Source organism: Thunnus albacares, chromosome 13 (assembly GCF_914725855.1).
Source record: "Thunnus albacares chromosome 13, fThuAlb1.1, whole genome shotgun sequence".
Taxonomy (NCBI): domain Eukaryota; kingdom Metazoa; phylum Chordata; class Actinopteri; order Scombriformes; family Scombridae; genus Thunnus; species Thunnus albacares.
The window spans coordinates 24,920,419-24,939,131 of NC_058118.1; the positions used below are offsets into that span (position 1 = coordinate 24,920,419).

Genomic DNA, 18,713 nt, shown 5'->3' on the forward strand with positions numbered 1-18,713 from the left:
TTTTTTTTGTTTTTTTTATTATTGCACCACACTGTGAAAACCACATAAGAGGAGAATGGAGTCTGAGTGCTGAGATGTGTTTGTCAGATTTCTACCATGCCTCAGACAATTTGTTCTGTAATTGTCCTTGTTTTAAGACATACGAAGCTTCAAAACGTGTCTTCCTGTGCTGTGTCCATGTGGGTTCAGTTTTCCTTCCTCTCTTTTTTTTTCTTTCTTTGTTTGTTGTTTTATTCTCATCATATATGAGTATTCATTGTTAGAGCCCTTCTCTGTGATTATTGTTTTGGTGCTAGAGGAAATACCCTGGAGTCATGGATATATGCACAAAATCTCACAGTAATCAGACCGCTTAGGAAATATGTAATTGTCACAACCGGGCTCAAGGCTGGACTAAGGAGGGGAAACCAAACATGAGTTTTAACTAAAAATAGGGTTATTGTACATAACTAAAAGAGAAATTAGACTTAAGACCAACTAAACACAACAAAACCAAAGCAGGTGGAGAGAGGACTGCCATCAGTTTATATAGAGCAGCTGGTCAGTCCAGGTGAGCTGAATGTCCCTGATGACCCCACCAGGCTCCTGCAGTGAGACGCCAAGGAGTCTAGTGAGGGTCGTCACATCACGTACGATGCTATAAGAAAATCTCATAGAGTCTCTAAAATGTAAAATACTTATCATCTGGGGTGCTTGAATATTCTTAATACATTTCAAGGCAATCTTCTCATCAGATTTAGAAATGTCTGTACAATTGGAAATTATTTGCTTGATGGTGGCGTTAGAGGAAAGGTCATGAGGTCACCGATCCCATGAGGATGTATCCCATCCTCATTAAGAGTTGTAGCAAATTTTTGGCATTGCAAGACATTTTGACCTGGTGGTGGCGCTAGATGAAAGGTCAAGTGATACCCACAACCACCAGGAATCAACCTCTGGTGACCATGAACATCTAGAGCAAATATCATGGAAATCTGGCAAATAGTTGTCAAGACAGAGAAAGTATTGTTCTGAAGCAAAGTGTTTGTGACTGATGGACATACTGGCCACCTGACATCACTATGCTTTGGCTGTGCCCACTATCAGGCATCGACTGAGGCATATGGTATGGACCTAGTACAAATAGAAACAACATACTTTATAAACAGTAAGCTTCTAATCAGTACTTAATAAACTGATTTCATTTCAGGACAGTTTTATTAATGATTTAGTTGCTTTGGCTGCCTGAGACAGCTGCTGTCAGCAGTGTAGAGCTGCTTTGAACAGTCTTATCAACACCAGCAGCCTCGCCATCTGCATGATGAAGGGGTGGGGAGAGGAAGCGGCAGCGATGAGGAGATAGGAGACGATGTGTGGGGATGGAAGCGAGTACGAATGGAGAGAGAGGCAGCAGCAATGCATAAAGATTGAACAAAGTTCAGCATGTTTATTCATTCATGTCACTGTGTGTGTGTGTGTGTGTGTGTGTGTGTGTGTGTGTGTCTGTTAGTGTATGTGACTGAGGGTGGGGGAAGATAATGAGGTAATGGTGCTCAGTGAAGTGTGACGGCGAGACAAGGGAGAGAGTGATATGAAGAGGGAGGTTGAGAGGGAAACGGACGACAGAGGACAAAAGGAGCTAATTGAGTGTTGCCATTCAGGGATGTAGAACCATCAGTTGGAGCCGATCAATTCAAACATCTTTCTGAAGACGAGAGGACCAGATGAGTCACGTTTCCTGTGTGAAGACAAAGTAAAACATATCTACTGTAGCTCTGATGATGTAATTATTGGCCTCTGCATTAAGTTATGAGGTGAAGAACATGCCATCTGGAGCTTCATTTAAAAGCTAAATTCACTTTTATCTGATCTGGCTTTTAATCTCACAACTACCAACATCCAATACCTCAGCTGTTGTGTTACGTTATATGTATACCTATACCAAAGTTTATCACATGTAAAAGCAATTTTCTAAGTCTGTTGTTAGGCCTAAAATGAAATAATTTCCTCCATCAATCATCATTTTACTGGATTAAATGTCTCTGAATGATTGTCCTTGAAAACGACTGAATCGGGCTGCTCACAAATGAGTTTATTAAGGCTGATCAGTACATTCAAGCTGTCATGTTGACAAAAAAATATATAACCATCTTTGTTGCATTTCACAACTTATCAGAACATCAGTTTACAACTTGGATTCCTGAAACCTTTTACATAGAAACTCTACTCCGGCTTTTGTTTCCACATTACAACAGCAAAGGAAACTGGCTTTATTTTTCAAGGTTACTATACATGTAGAGTTAAGAGTGGTAGAAGTTATTCAGAAATACTTTGATCATCAGCACACTTAGATAGAGTAGTCACTCTGGTTGATGGCCCAACCCCTCAGGAGGTTTTTCTGTGGTTTAGATCCAGATCGCTTCACACAGGCATCTAACAGCTCCCTGTTTAACTGCTTATATTAACATTTGGTGGCAGAAGATACGTGACAGACATTTGTATTAAACCTGTAAAAAAAAAAAAAAAAGTATTTCCTCCTTTACATTTCATTGCCTTATTTTTGTTCTTTACCCCCATTCTTTGCTCATGCATATTTATGCATATTTATTTATAAGGCATTTTTAGAAAGAGCTTATATTTAGCATATCAGCAAACAACAGGGATTTCATTATCCCTCCTGGTCTGAAATCTGGAGTACTGAGATACTTGAGCATAGCAGAAATAAACCACTAAGACTCTGTAATAGAGTTAGACTTGTAATTTGAGTTCTCTTATTTATAGGAGCAGCATCTTAAATCATGAATTATTTTTATACATTCATACTTTTTTTAAATTTACACCTTCCCTACTGATCATGTGGTTTAGACCTTAACAAGACTTGCACCAAGACATCTTTTATTATTTTCTGTGATTTATTTTCTTCCCCTTGTCTCGCTGCTCTTCTCCTCAACAAATCATTCTTAATGAAAGCATTTTTATTCTAATAAGACAAGCCTTCAATTCCTTCGACATCTCTGGCTTATCTGGAAAAAACACCTTTACTCTTTTAATTTTAATTACATTAACACAAAACATGATTTGCTAAATGTCTTCTAGTCTCATTGTATATCATCATATCACATAATATGCTGCGGATTGTGTCCTTTGTTAGTTTTTCCCGTTTGTCTTTTTTTGTATACTACAGTTGTGCTGCAAGGTATCAGCTATGAAAGTCTAGAGAATAATTGAACACAAATGTTGTCAGCTCTGTTTTCCCTGACTGTAAACGTGCTGGTATTGCCTGTTGGATATATTTCATTCACATGGATCGAAGATGTTGTCTCGCAAAATGCTGCTGCTTTTCAAGGTTCCTGTCCTCCTCTCCAGCATCTAAAATATGAATCCCTAAAGTAGATAAACTGGTCTAAAAGATAATCATCATTCACCAATATCTTCCTAAGTTTTTTCTTAAATTTGTCCTTAAGAAACGTCCTAAGAAAAGTCTTTGTCAGATTCACAATGTGTTCCGCAGAATTGTTTGCACATGTGTTCTTATAATGATGAATCCCATTGTCCTCGTAAGTTGAAAGAGTGTTCCAGGTGATCCTAATTAGCATAGGTAAACGCCCCACCAATCCCTATTAAAAGGAGACTGCAGGGTCGTGTGCAAACACCAGCAACAGCCCAAACCAAAGTCTAAAGAGGGTGGAGCACCGGACTCCAAACGTAAAAAACCCTCAGTAGTTCTGAAGTGGAACTACTGCTGCAGGAAGTGAACACCAAACGAGCTGTCATATGTAGTAGCATCAGTAGTGGATATAAAATAACCAAAAAAGAAAATATGTATGAGATGCTATTACTCATTCAGTGGAGAAGGTGACACACAGCTGATGAAGTAAAATAAAACGGTTTTACCGTAAATCTGAGGCAAAAAAAACATTGCCAAATACAGAAGAGAGATGCTGACCACTAATGTGTTATCTGAGCTGGACCAGTGGATAAGGGCCATAATTGGAAAGACAGCACTCTCAAGTGTGCCATCAGATGAGCATTTGGACACAGACCTGGGCCCCGTGTCAGTGGTTTCATCTCCTCTCCTCTCCTGATCTCAGAATCAGAAGGTAAGCTGGTTTTGTGACACATTTAACATGTAAACACCAGTATGTAAAACCTAAAAGGCAGGTGATTATTTTTGTGAATAAGTGTTTTCTTCTTCAACATGTGTTTAAAAAGTGTTACCTAAGTGCTTAGTTTGTATTCAAAATTTAAACATTTGCTTTTGCAGTATAGACCAAACATTACATAATTGAAACCCCCTAAAAATGAAAGGTCACTACAATGGTTTGATTTTTATTATTTATTTACAGATGTTCCCCCGCTGAGGCAACAACCCTCAGAGATTGAACCTGGCACCTCACAGCCAGTAACATCCTGCAGCAGGAACCACCCAGATCCAGATCTGGTCTCAGATGCGATCCTGGACAACCAAGAGAGAACAGCCAAAAGGCTTTCACAGATAGCCTCAACACTGGCCACAATCTCTGAGACACTTGAAGAAATGAATATAAGTGATAATATAATAATACAAATAAAGATATGCACTGAAACCTAATTGATTTTTTCAAGTGATGTGTTTCTTATTCGTAAGATGTAAATAATCACACTGTAAAAGTCAAATTAATTCAAAGCATTTGTTTACAAATGAGCAATTAATTGCTGTTGAACTTGGACAGCAAGGAGTGGGTGAGGACATATGTTATTATACAAGATATAAGACAAGACATAATATTGTACAACTGTAGAAATGAAGAAAATGCAATAATCAATTATTTTGCATAAACATGTCAACACTCAAGTGTGCACTTGAGTGTGCGTAGATTCTGTTCTTACCTAAGAACAAATCCCAAATAAGAAAACATTGGTGAATATTTGTGGGTTTTAATAACTTTCTTCTTAACAGTTGGTCAATAAGGGCCCATTGTTATTATCTCGCAGTCTCAGTAGAATATTAGCTCACTATATAATGTTAGATGCCCATTTTATACACAGACAACCTCTATTAAGATTTTTTGGATTCTTTCTTGATTTAATCTGTTTCTGTCTTGATAATAGTGTGACAGTGATGTTGTTTAGAGAGACTTAGATTATATTTAATAGAGTAAGGTCTAGCAATAAATGTGCCACCTTTTTTTAAACTTGTCCCTTGCCGCTGCTTCTGTTTTTGACTTTCATGGATAGAATCTGTTGCGATGTGGAAGGTGTCAAATTTGATTGCCTCGGTATTGCATATCTACTTGTGCAGATGATGTGTGGTACTAATAGCTTCATCAATCTGTGACTCTCAGCACACACTGGGGGGGGGGGGGGGGGGGGGGGGGGGGTTTGCAGCAAAGTGTACAGCTATATTTATAATTGATGCAAGGGGTTAATAACAGTTCCTTTCACGTAGGTGTTGAAATTATAGTTCAGAGTCAGATTTCACCCTGTGATATCATCCCTGCAATGCTGGATGTATCACAATCAGGCCATGCTTATATCGTGCTTATATTATATCCCCCACAGCTACTGTATTTACCTTTCTGTCTTTACTTGTGATACAGAGCAATGTAGAACTGGTGTTACATACAGGTAATTTCTGTTTTGCATGATCTCATTACTCAGACTGCTGCCATGCAATTGTACTGGTTACATTATTTTATCAACTTTATGATAGATAGTGGTGATGGCAGTAAGTAAGAAGTATGCAGTGGAAATGGCTTTTCTAAACATAACCCAATCCATGAAATGACCAGATGTTTGACATACAAACTTCTGTCTGATTTCCTTTATTTGGCTGGTATTTATCATGTTGTCTGGTTGATCTGGTCCAATTTAAAAAAAACACTAGTTGCTATAGCAACCTTCTATGCACTTGAATAACCTGGATGATTTTCATTTCAAAGAGTATGGTCTAGACCTGCTCTACGTGTGAAGTGCCCTGAGATGACTTTTGTTGTGATTTGGCGCTATATAAATAAAATTGAATTTAATTGAATTTTGATCATGTCATGCAATATGTATTTACTGAAGTAAAATGTTTTGCAAGCAGGGTAATGAAAATACATCATTTTATCACCAAGCAACTTTTTCAGAGGAACCAGAAACTAGTGAAAATGAAGTGAAAGTGAAAACAGGCAGAGACAGAGAGAGTTACAGCAGCTGGGAGGAGTCTACCTGTGACAGCGTTACGATTCACTCCTGGTAGTGCTGTTAGCAGTCTGAGGAGGGACACCAGCATCCAGCCGCAACTCCATAACCAGCAAAGAAGGAGCTTCATTGTGTTTTGGTGAGGCGCCTATTTAAATTTTGAAAGTTCAGAGTGTATAAGGGCTTAGAACATTATGAATTATGAAGTACATGCCATTCCCATGCTCAGTTATGTCTCATAAATTGCTGCAGTAATTTTCTGCATACTTTCCATTTGTTACACAGATTTGGTACAAAATTTAATAATTTTTAACCACTCGAGAATTGATAAAAATGACTAAAAATCCCTCCAAAATATCTCATTAAGACACCAAGACCTTGAGGAAAAACAATAGAAAAATTCATGCTGACATTTGGTATCAAAAACGTTTTCACATTTGGAGATTTCTGTAAGAATTGCATTTTTCGGTGATTGGATGGAGAGCACTCCTGTTCTGGAAATTGCCCATAAACCCCCTTATTGCCATTATGCCTATGAAGGCCATATATCCTCAGAACTCCTGAGGTCTCTAGTTTGTGGTTGTAAAGTTTCATAAGGCTGTGATTATCCCAGACACAATAGGTCATTTTATACAGTGAGGTCAAGTTTCAAAAAATGATCTCACTACTATGAAATGGCTATTATGGGGACTAACATCATCACACATGAAACTAATTGGGCTCACTCTCACTCCACTGAGACTCCACAAGAGTCTCAACTTTCCAGTCATACCAAATTTATGTATTTCCAAGACTGTTTAGAGACCCCAGTATGCAGAAATATTCAAATACACCATTTTTAGAACAGGCGAAAATAACAAATTTATACTGCATGCAAAAAACTGCATGGTTTTTGCCCAAATCTACATGGTATTAGCATAAAGTGGGCATGTCTGTAAAGGGGAGATTTGTGAGTACCCATAGAACACATTTTCATTCAGATATCTTGGGACCCCTTTGAAAATGGCCATTTTCTCTCGAAATTTAGCGTAACTTTGGAGTGTTATTTAGCCAACTTCCTGACAAGCTAGTATGACATGGTTGGTACCAATGGCTTCCTTAGGTCACCTAGTTTCATATGATACCAGTATCTCCTCTGTATCTTTTTTAGCCTGCTACAGACAGTGATGTCACCTGCAGATGCCGGCATCATCGAGGAATAGAAGAGGTTCAAGGGGGTTGTACTGGACTGTCGTGGTCAAGGAGTGGAGAGAACAATATTAAAACTGCTATTAATATTGCAGCATGCCAAAGCTCGACATCATTGGTTTGTCATGCACCTCTCCCACAATGCAGCAAGCTCTGACCAACAGTACAAACATGCTCAGTCGCTCCCTTAACAGCCTTTTTTTTTTAATGACAAAAGCAGCAAAAATTAAAACTGAAAAATTGACAGAGTGTGATGGAGTTCACAAGGGCCTTTGAATATTTTGCTGAGGGAATAAACGAGCAGCTCCGATCTTTGGTGGTGTGCCAGAGCATCTGGGGATTAATCTGCCACCATGGAAACAGAGCTCAGCGGGTCATTTCGGGTCTACAGTGTCTCAACGCTAATTAAATTATTAAGAAATGGATTAAGGAGGATGTCGCTGCTGAACATTAGTTTATGTTTGCTACTGAGAACACGGAACTAACTTTTATATTTCATATAAGATTTTAAGGCTGAGTCTACAAATTTGGAATAGAAAAGTGAAAAATTTGCTTACATGTGTAGTTGAATATTTTGAGTTAAATGCAAAATAAGAATTTTGTGTTTCTCAGCATAATCAAAATAACCATATTTATAATTCAGAACAGCTTGTTTTACTCTAATATCTCCAGACATTACTGATATAAACTTTTCAGCTACACAAAACATTAGAGACTTCGATTTAGTTGTTGTTTACTGTTAATCCTTGTTTTAAAAGTTCTGTCTATCAACTTAAATGTGTTATAATGGACATGAAAATTACACCATTCATGGTTTGTTTAAACTCTTAAAACTGTTGTTTCCTAACAAGTGACTGTCTGTGGTGGTGTGAAAAATGACAAAGCAGCAAAGGAAGCAGTGTACTACCATAAAAAGTCTTAGAGAAGAAGTCACAGTGAATTATTGGCCATAAAAATGTGTGACTTTCACACCTGAAGCCAAGATTTGGACCCTGTCTCCCTGTCTTGATGACAGAGGTGGCAAATCAGAAAATACTTACAAATCAAAAAACACTCACATATCAGAAAACACCCTATTATGGAAATGTTCTATCGTTGCTCAAGAACCACACAGAGACACAAAGAAAGAATTAAACACTGTAACTTGTTGAAGCAGTTGTAGACACTGTACAATCTATCACACCATCAGTAACAATTATACAAATGTCCAAACACAAACAAAAATACAATCATCTTGTATTTTTGGAGAGAAAGCATGTTGTTCAGCTGGCCCTTTCCCTAAAGATTGTGAACCCAAACTATAGCTAGCTTTATACCTCTCCAGAAGCAAAGCTAAAAACAGTCTGGTCCCTAAATGGACACTTTCACAAACCATTACACCTTCTTACAAACAAGTATGGTCACACGATCTAACAGAGACCTCATGGCCAATCAATAACTTCAAACATGGACATCCTTCAACTTTAGCTTGTCTAGGTACCTCCACACAGTCTCTAAAACAGTAGGCTTAAGACAAAGATATCTCTAGCTAATCCCAAAGGTCAGCAAGCAACCCTCAGATAGAAACAAGTTCAAGAGTTCAACTAGCCTAGGAGTAGGTTTTCTTCACTAACATGTATCCCCAAAATGACAATGACATTACATCACATTCAGCTGATAACAAACATTGACTCTTTAGTTTAAAACATTTGTAACATATATACAAAAGATTTATAAAATGATAACCTACTATTCAATTTTCTTTCACAACCCGTATGAGTAATCTTTGGGTAATTTCAGAAGGAACTGACAAACTAATGTTCTCGTTTAGGTGTGAGGACTTGTTATCTCCAAAAGGGCAGCTGTGTTGGAACTGGAAACCATAAGTCATTATAAGTCATTAAAAAGTTTTGAAATTTTCTGAACCAAGTGAAAAATATATTGGGAACAAATTATGCATTTTAGCTCACTGGCTGATTTTTAATTTGCTTTAAAGACGATTTGTTAGGAGTCAATACAGCTATAACTGACATGCTAAAAGGAACGTTTTGCAGTTATGGAGCTTATAGACCTGAATTGACTGACTACTCCTCAGTCAGCAGATGTGATTTCAGTTCACAGGGAAATGCATCAAAGTGAGACAAGCATAAACTACAAACGTGTACATTTTATCAATGACATTTTAAATGCATAAAGACACTTTGACAAGAGCCCGAGGCCAACTGCCGCACCTTTCATCTGCTAAGTACTAATTCATGTTTGAGCATGGCCCCATGTGAACAGATGAAAGACGGCCGGGCAGCTCCAGCACTGTCCGCAGGAGAAATAAGTGAGTGACAGGCTGCAGGGAGGCAAACAAACAGAAAAGGGAAGAATGGTGTGCTGGCAGTTAAGGTGGAGTTCAGTCTGTGCAGCATAAATGGCCTGGATTTCTATCACCAACCTGATGTGTGTAATGAGCGATTCATCCCTCTGATCCACGCTGTGAAATGACCCCGACATCCACGACGCCTCAGCCCTCCAATCTCCTCTGCTTCACATTCTAATAAAGACTAATGTGTTTGCCAACATCAGCTCGCTCTCATTAGCGTGATTAATTGCCTCCTTACTTTCGGTAAACAGTATGAGCTGTATTCCAATTTATTCAGGGAAAATTAACCAATCATAATTAAATGCTCTGATCTTTCTCCCTCACCTCTCCTTGTACAAGTTCTCGTCACACAAGAGAATTCATTTCGCTTCGGATGATGTAAGCATCACTTTGTGCACGGTGAACTTTCATAAAGAGCAAGAGACTTTAATGGTCAGTTTTTAATAGGTTGATTTATTGCTGGAGTATGCGAGTAGGACAGTTTGTTTTTTCCTCACAGTTTGGCGTCGACCCCTGCGACGCCCCTCCGCCCTTCTTGCAATGTCACATTTTACAGTGTGTAGGTCAGCTGCTGTGCAACACAATAAACACACAGCGGTGGAGAAAATAAATAAATAAAAAGATGGCTGACCTTCACTGGTGTCAGAGAGAATCTGGAAGGGAGAGACGAAGACGTCACATAGAAATAAAATCAGGGATGGAGAGTTTGTATTCGGGGTTAGTTTTTAGAGAGGGACAGTAAAAGATATTTAAAGTTCTCCTCCAGTTAAAAATGTGTTTTTCTTCTTGTTACTTCAGTTGGATGTTGAGTTTCACTGTGCAGACTGATGTATGTTTAGTGTATGAAACTAGAAGGCTATTTTCACATTCATCTGCTGAAAGTGGAAAGTTTCTATGAGCATGATTGGTGACATCACAACTACAGACGTGTTACAAATTAAAGGAAAAACTAAACAAAAACACTTGTCCCCTTGGAGGGAAGGGTTTAGGGTCACCTTTATCCTATGATGAAACATTTCTATCCTGATGGGAGTGGTCTCTTCCAGGATGACAGTGCCCCCATCCATAGGGCATGAGGGGTCACTGAATTGTTTGATGAGTATGACAATGATGTGAATCATATGCTATGGCCTTCACACTCACCAGATCTCAACCTAGTTGAACACTTATGGGCAATTTTGGACTGACATGTTAGACAGCGCTCTCCAGCACCATCATAAAAACACCAAATGAGGGAATATCTTTTTGAAGAATGGTGTTCATCCCTCCAGAAGAGTTCCAGTGACATGTAGAATCAATGCCAAGGCACATTGAAGCTGTTCTAGTGGCACATGGTGGCCCAACACCTTACTTTATGTTGGTTTTTCCTTTAATTTGTCACCTGTCTGTAGTTTGGAGCCAGTCATGTTCCAGTATGCAACTTATACAAGCTTTTTTATATATAGCTTCCATTGCACATACAATGAGAATTGACTTTTCAGTGATGTAGGAGACATCGTGCGTCCAGCAGTTAAACTTGTGAGATGAACAATATTTTTATTGAATTTTTAATAAGGCAGAAGGAGTGGATGTCATCTTGAGGATTTTAAAGAGATAATTAAACATTTTTTTTTGTGGAAAAACCATATTAGATGTATTAATTATTAATTTACATATTTACAAATGTAATTTACATAGTAAAACGTGTCTGGAGGGGATCTTTAAAAATAAAATGAGGCTTTAAACAGGATAACAAACACACAGCTTGGAGGGATCAGCTTGAGGTGAGAGTTTAGTTATTTGCAGAGATGATTCCTGTATTGAGGCCTTGTTTCAATGTCCATCACTAAACCTGCCTCCTCATGCAGCAACAGGGGATATTCATTATAAACAGGGGTGTGCAGCCTTTGTGAGTGTGTTGCATCTGAACTGAGTAAGCAAGAAATACAGCAGCTATGTATCTCATACATTAACCCTCAGAGCCAAATTGATGCATTTTGTACCTCCTCTTCTCAAGATCATAACTCAGTGTGCATGAAGGATAAACATCCATAAATCTATTTTGCAAACACACAAAAAAGACGCTCCTTCAGATGTTGCCTCTTAATCAATTACTCAAATTAGACACAAACAGTAGCAGCCAATAGCTATTGCAGCATGACATTGCAGATTTGTCAAAATAAAACTTCATGTAAGAAAAAATAGACTTAGGTGCCCACCAACCCAGTATCACAACAATTTGTGAAATAGTCACAAAATTTAGTGTATAGATTTGTGTACATGGACAAAAATCTCTATTTTTTCGAAGTATCGTTCGTGCCTGTACCACGTTTTTTGGGGGGTTAGGGTTAGGGTTAGGGTTAGGGTTAGGGGCCATAAAAAAAAAACATATTTCTTGTTTCTCAGAATCGAAGGAGAAATAATTCAAACTGATGGCTTTAACACTGACCTATTGTGTTGTTGTGTTGTTTTTGTGTTGAGAATGTTGCGGATATCATTAAAAATAAAATATTTACTGAGAACGGGTCATCTGGTCCGCCTACTGGACTGACACAGACCATTGACTGTATAATTAAGAAAAAAGATAAAATCTTGTGGTTAAATGTTGAATAATGCAGCTTAGTTTTAAAAAAAATGGATAACAAATGTGAAAAAACAACACAGCTTCTGTGCTCTAGAGTCCATACATGAGATTAAAAGTTGTCACAAAAAAAAGGAATATTAGTATCCATGTACACAAATCTATAGATTAAATTTCGTGACTATTTGAGGAACTGCTGTGATACTGGGTTGAGCCCATAGCCGACTGACTAACTGAATGACACCATTCCTGTTTGCATCATCCAAAGAGTGATGGGAACCCACACAGTTTCAAATCACTTTGTTTTCTTTTTTTCATTCATGTCCTTATACATGTATGGTACCACATGCATACCCAGTGAAGGCCTTTCTTAGTATCTTATAATAGTTTATCCAAAAAATAGTATATCGTGCCTACATAAGAAATAAAGTACCTTCGCCATAAGCTTTCAATAAAGGTGAGAAAAACAAACAAAAAAGCAAAAATTCACAGTAAGAAGGTTTCCTGTGAAGTCACAGATGCTTAAATGTACTCCTACAATCCAAAGACTCTAAATTGCCTGTAGGTGTGAATGTGAGTGTGAATGGTTCTCAGTCTCTACAATATGTGTTAGGGATGTGTAGAGAGCCCAGTATTTGTATTTGTATCCATATTTGTTGAGGCAGCAAAATTATTTGTATTTGTATTTGTATTCGAATAAAAGTGGGAAGAGGCTTAAAAATCCTGTTTTTGTTTTTATTACACTTTTAATTTTAGAAAATTAAAGTGTTACAATAAGTGTTCATGAATAAACTACCTTACGAAGGAGATCTCCACACCAGGTCTTGAACTGGAGTCTCCCAGATCATAGACGACTGCGCTGACTACTGAGCTAAAACTTTACTCATCGCCTCATTGCAGGCAGACCTCTACCTATTTATACACCCATAAGACAGAGACAGCACAGCGTATAACGTGTAGGGAGGAACGTCAAAGGTGATTATTGCTTTGCACTTTTCATTTGTTGCCTATAATCTAACTTCGTAGAAAGGAGAAGGGGAACAACAGGTTATGGATGGATGGATGGATGGATGCAAAGACTGGTGCAAAAGGAAAATAGGTGATCAAACCAACACTGCCTGCCTGGTCAGCTTCTGGTAATAGTAAACATTTAGGCACAGACCAACCAGAGAAGAGAAAAAAATAACAATGGACAACTGGGAGAAAAGCACAAAGTATCCATAAATGTCAAAAAAATCCTTACATGTCATTGCTAAACAATAGTTATAACAGAGAGAGATACCAAGGAAGGAATGAATGACTCCTGTCACCTCCTCCCTGTTGCTGTTGTAGATGTGATTCTTCTTTCTCCTAAAAGTTGTGTTTCTCTGCAACACACCTATTGGTCTTCAACAGCTCAGGGAGATACAGTTTTAGTCCTAAAGGTTTGATATATAAAGATGAAACAGATAAGATGAAAACAAGAAGGCTCTGTGGAGTTTGGAGAATATTATTTTTTCTCCTTTAGTCTCCCCTTTGCATCATAGTCTCCTCCCTGTAATTTTTAACATTGTTCAGCCGTACTCTCTACTCTTCCTCCCTCACAATATCATAAAAATAATTAGTGATTATTTCTCCCCCTGCTGCAGGTTGTCTGCATGTGTTTAAAGTGTAGCCTTTCAGAATACTTTCTTTTTCTGTATTTCTTACTCTCTGTCAACCTCAACTCAGTCGAAGCTGCAATTGGCATGGAAGTAAATAAAGTTAAAAGGTCAACATTTCAACTTCGGCTTCTGGCTTTCTGTGAAGAAGAAGCTGTCTCTGAGTTAAACTGCATGCTTTGATGGCCACAGGAATGACCTCTATTCAAACCACTTTGACTACTGTCCCAGGCTCCGAGACCAAGATTTTTGGTGTAAAAAATCTAATTTTCACATGCTCTCCAAACAAACACAAAGGGAGGCCACAACATCCTTCTTAATTGAGACATATCAAGTTTAGATACTCAACCATTTTTAAAACATCACAACCGTTGCCTCTTGTCCTTCTAGTTGTTGGTGAAATTGATGATGTAGATTAAATAACAGGATTTCTTTCCCAGTCCATGTGGGCTTTAAAGACAAATATACCAAATACAATGTATTGTGAGAAGATGACCTCTTCCTGCAAGAACGTCTTCAAGGAGACCATTAAATCAACCTGTGTCTAGGGCTAATTGTAGCTTTTAATGCAGGTTTCAATATTTGGGGTTTGAAAAATCCGATAACAATATAGCAAAGGTTCCCCTTTATAGATGAAAACAAATTTATAATAGATTAATCGATATTGGTCTTGATGAATTTTTGATAGTTACAATATCCTGTTTCCAGTGACTACTACATGTTCACGTACCCAGTTTATCCATTTACCTGTGCTCTTTTGTTTCCATCTATGAGATGGAAGCTAGAGGAAAGCATTTTCCAACCACCATTTATGTCAACAGACGGAAAACACAGCTTAAAAACATGACATTTTTAATGATGCAGTAAACTGATGCAGTGACTGAGAGTGAAGGTCGCTGTAAACACAAGACATATAATTGGAGGAGGGAGGGGGGCATGAAGAGTGTCTGAATCAGCTTTCACTGTCATTTACTTATCTCAGTGCGTACAGGCCGAATACTCTCTCTAATACTACCAGTTCTCTCCGGCTTTTTTTGAATGTGATGATCCGATATTAGCTAATAGGATTTGTAATTCTGAAAAGGCGATGTGTCTCAGCTTTTGTAACAATAATTTCTCTGGTGAAAATCAGACATGTGTTTCCAATATCACTGACAGTATATTTACTATGATGTCAGTTAGGCAATGCTATACGTTAACAGCTCATTAGCTATCTCCCACTCTATCGACAAGCATTGACATTAGCTAGCTTCATGGCTAACTAGGGAACTAATCTAGCAACAGACAAACTGCAAGTGTGTGTTTTCAACATCAATGTTATACTGACAAGGGAGAAAATGATATGGCCATTGAACTGCTGTTGAGTGATTGAGAGAAAGTGACACAAGTAATAAAATATCTCAGAAATTTACTTTTTGCTTTTCATTATTTCATTTTCTTAATTATCAGCCGACATAAACACATTTTTAGCTGAAATCGGCGATACTATCAGCCCGCTGATGTATCAGTCGGGCTCTCGCGGTCTTTGAATTGATTGCAGTGATTGATGTGATCACATGATTGTCCTGTAGTCCATCTGTTTGATACAGCTGATAGATTTTAACAAAGTTAATAGTTTATATATGCTACAGCATTTGTTTACTTGTTATAATTTGGCCAGAAGGAGGCCTACAGCATTGGTTGGATATGACATATCCACTGTGATTTTAGACTATAAGGAGAATTACTTTGCAAGGGCGGTATGTGCTGCTGCAAATACATTCATAAAAATAGGTCATCTACTTTATGTAGCAAGATAATGTATAATCAGATAATTATGAGTATGAATAGTTTGTTTCTGTCTCTTTTCTCCTCAGAACTAATTTTGTACATTTCCGGCTCTTGATCATTAAATTAATAACTGAGTCCACCTCACCAACACAGAGCTGTGGACTGTTACTGATGCAGGATCGTTTTCCATCATTTCCATTCATTTGAAGACATTTGTCCTGCATCAATAAAGCAACACATCTCTTTGTCAGTGTGATTCATTATCGCTGCCTTTCTGTCTCTAATGTTGGCATTCACAGTGCAAAAATCCCACAGGCAAAAACTTTGCCAATTGCCAGTGTTTATTGGGCAAGAGGCAAAGTACACCCTGGACAGTCGTCAGTCTATCACAGGGCACTGCAGTGACCACTGCCTCTATGCCTCTATGCTGTAAATACAATCAAACAGATATGTCCATCCAAAGCAAACAATTAAGGAAACATATCAGTTATGTGCCTTGAATTCTGAATCAACACTTTTGTTCCTTATTTTTCACTCCTGAAACATCTCAACCATCCAAACTGCAATACAATAACATTTAATTATCAACGTGCACCTGCTGATTTACTCTCCTCTGTCTTCTTTTGCAGAGCACCTAAAGGTGGCACTAGAGGAGTACATGATGCGGATGCCGAAAGTTCGCATTCTGCGGACCAAGAAGAGGGAGGGTCTGATCAGGACTCGCCTGCTGGGAGCTGCTGCTGCCAAGGGAGAGGTCATCACCTTCCTGGACTCCCACTGTGAAGCCAACGTCAACTGGCTGCCCCCACTGCTGGGTGAGGAACACACACACAAAAACATATATTTGCATTTCTGTACCTGTGAGGGCACTAAACCCTAGCCTTAACCTTTACCCAGACCTAATTCTAGCCAACTCTTAGACCATCAAACTGCACTTTGAGAAAGTGAGGAATGTTTACAATATCCCTACTCCAAAAAATCCTCACTTTCCAAAAATGTCCTCAAATTCCAAATATGTCTTGACTTCCCAAGCATGTCCTCACTTTCTAATAATGTCTTGACTTACCAAAAATGTATTTATTTTTCTAAAATGTCTCCAGTTTCCCAAAAAATGTCTGATGACTTTTCAAAAAGGTCATCGCTTTCTAAAAATGTCTTTAGTTCCCAGAAATGCTCACTTTTCATAAATGTCATAATTTAGAAAAAAATTTCCAAAAATAATAACACTAGATAACACTATAAATGTCAGCTTTCCAAAATGTCCTCACTTTGAAGGTCCTCACAAAGATAGATTGATTGAATTGTTTATGTAAGTGTCCTTGGGCTTACAAGACACTGGACAAAAATAACCAAGATGGCTACATGACAGATCATAATGTACAGTTCCACAAATTCAGAAATAAAGCATTTCAGAACATTTAGTTTACATGGAAGAAATGTCCCGTTATGATGGATACAGTGTTCTCTGTCTTAGCTGCTGAGCATCTCCTATAAATATCGCTAAAACAAAAATCTCCATATTAAAAAGCCAACTCAACACATCAGCATCGGACAACCAAAACAAATCAGGGTTTTTCAATTCTGTCTTTTCAAACAAACAATCCCTCAAGTCATTGTACAAAGGACAATGAAATACAAAATGAAATTCATCCAAAACACATAAACGTTCCTCTTCAGGAATACCTTTATATCCGTCCATCTCAACTGCCAGTGGTACCAGTTCTTATCTGAGCACACAGGGACCTTTTTCTTCTCTGTAAGTTTAGCTTTATATATGGCTCTTTATAATAATCATCTTTGATTTGAATGTAGTTTCTAAGCTTTGGCTTCTTACAAATGTCTTCCTTCCATTGGTCTTTATAAATCTTTAATAATTTTTGTTTGACTGTATTTATATTACACTGCAAGTTATTCCTGAAAATAAAATTCAAGTCAGAAAGAGGAAATATTGCAGCCACCTCTCTCGACTGAGGATAATTGTGTGCTCGATCCCAGTTAAATATCTTTTTGGTCAGTCTTTCCTCTGGCAACCTAACCATTTCAACTTTCTGCTTTACAAGACATGACTCACATCCCATGTCCCCTTCGACAGCTTGCTTAGCTGTCAATTTATGCACCTCAAGAAAACACCTCATGGCTCGATTCTGGGTGTCGTTACTGTCTTGGGCATCTTTAAAACCCCACAACCCTGCAGCATAAAATGAAATTGAGCTGACCATTGAATCATAAAGTTTAGTGTAAGTTGAAAAACTAAGTTCAGGACACAATTTCATTTTATTCATTACAGACTCCAGTGCTCTTCCTGCTGATTCTGCCAGTACTTTTCCTCTCTGTAAAGCATTTTCATTAAAAACCAAACCAAGATATGTATAAGAACTAGAGCAGTTTAGAGGCATTGATCCAAACTTAAATAGATGTTTACTCTGCCGTTCACTTTGCTTTCTAAAATGTATAATCTGTAATCTGTTATTATAAAAGTCAGTCTCCATTTACTACACCATAAACTCAAAAGATTTAATGTTTTTTGTAAATGAATCTCTGTCTCTGCAACCAACACAATATCATCAGCATATAATAAAATACTTAGATTCATATTACCAATCGCTATACCTATATTGGCCTGCTTAGTTTCTTCAGCTAAATCATTTACACAAAGGACAAATAATATAGGGTACGTCTCCTTGTTTCTTTGATGGCATTATAAAAGTAAAAAAGTACACACATACATATGCACAGTCTTGATACTGCTGTCAATTTGTTTTCTCAAAACAGAGAACTCATCACTCTTACACACTGAGTGCCTCCTCTTCAAGCTGATGGAGTCGCTCACAAACAATCTCACTCTTCTCAATTACCTTGTCTTCCATCAAGGACTCGTGTTCAGCCATGTTTCCCAGCATGGCGTCGTTCCATGTGGAATTGTTTCACAACAGCCCGACGACCCCACGTTCCCTCCGTATCAAGCTGTTTACTCATCATGAGGGAATAGGACGTGTGTCTGCCAGTGTGTAATATTAATACGCAGCTATTGTGTACATTATAGCGGGCTGTGACACTTGGA

The 18,713-nt window shown here is 38.0% G+C and overlaps 1 protein-coding gene and 1 long non-coding RNA gene across 2 annotated transcripts in view; both read left to right on the forward strand.

Annotated features, from left to right (window-relative positions):
* LOC122995259 (polypeptide N-acetylgalactosaminyltransferase 10-like) overlaps nt 1-18,713 on the forward strand; it is an 83,294-nt gene that overhangs the window by 40,810 nt on the left and 23,771 nt on the right. The window contains exon 5 of the mRNA XM_044370341.1: nt 16,282-16,467. Coding sequence (XP_044226276.1) covers nt 16,282-16,467 — 186 coding nt within the window. The remainder of the gene's footprint in view (nt 1-16,281; nt 16,468-18,713) is intronic.
* LOC122995262 lies at nt 3,491-4,571 on the forward strand. Its single transcript, XR_006406767.1, has 2 exons — nt 3,491-4,079; nt 4,326-4,571. It is a non-coding gene; the product is annotated as an uncharacterized LOC122995262 (long non-coding RNA).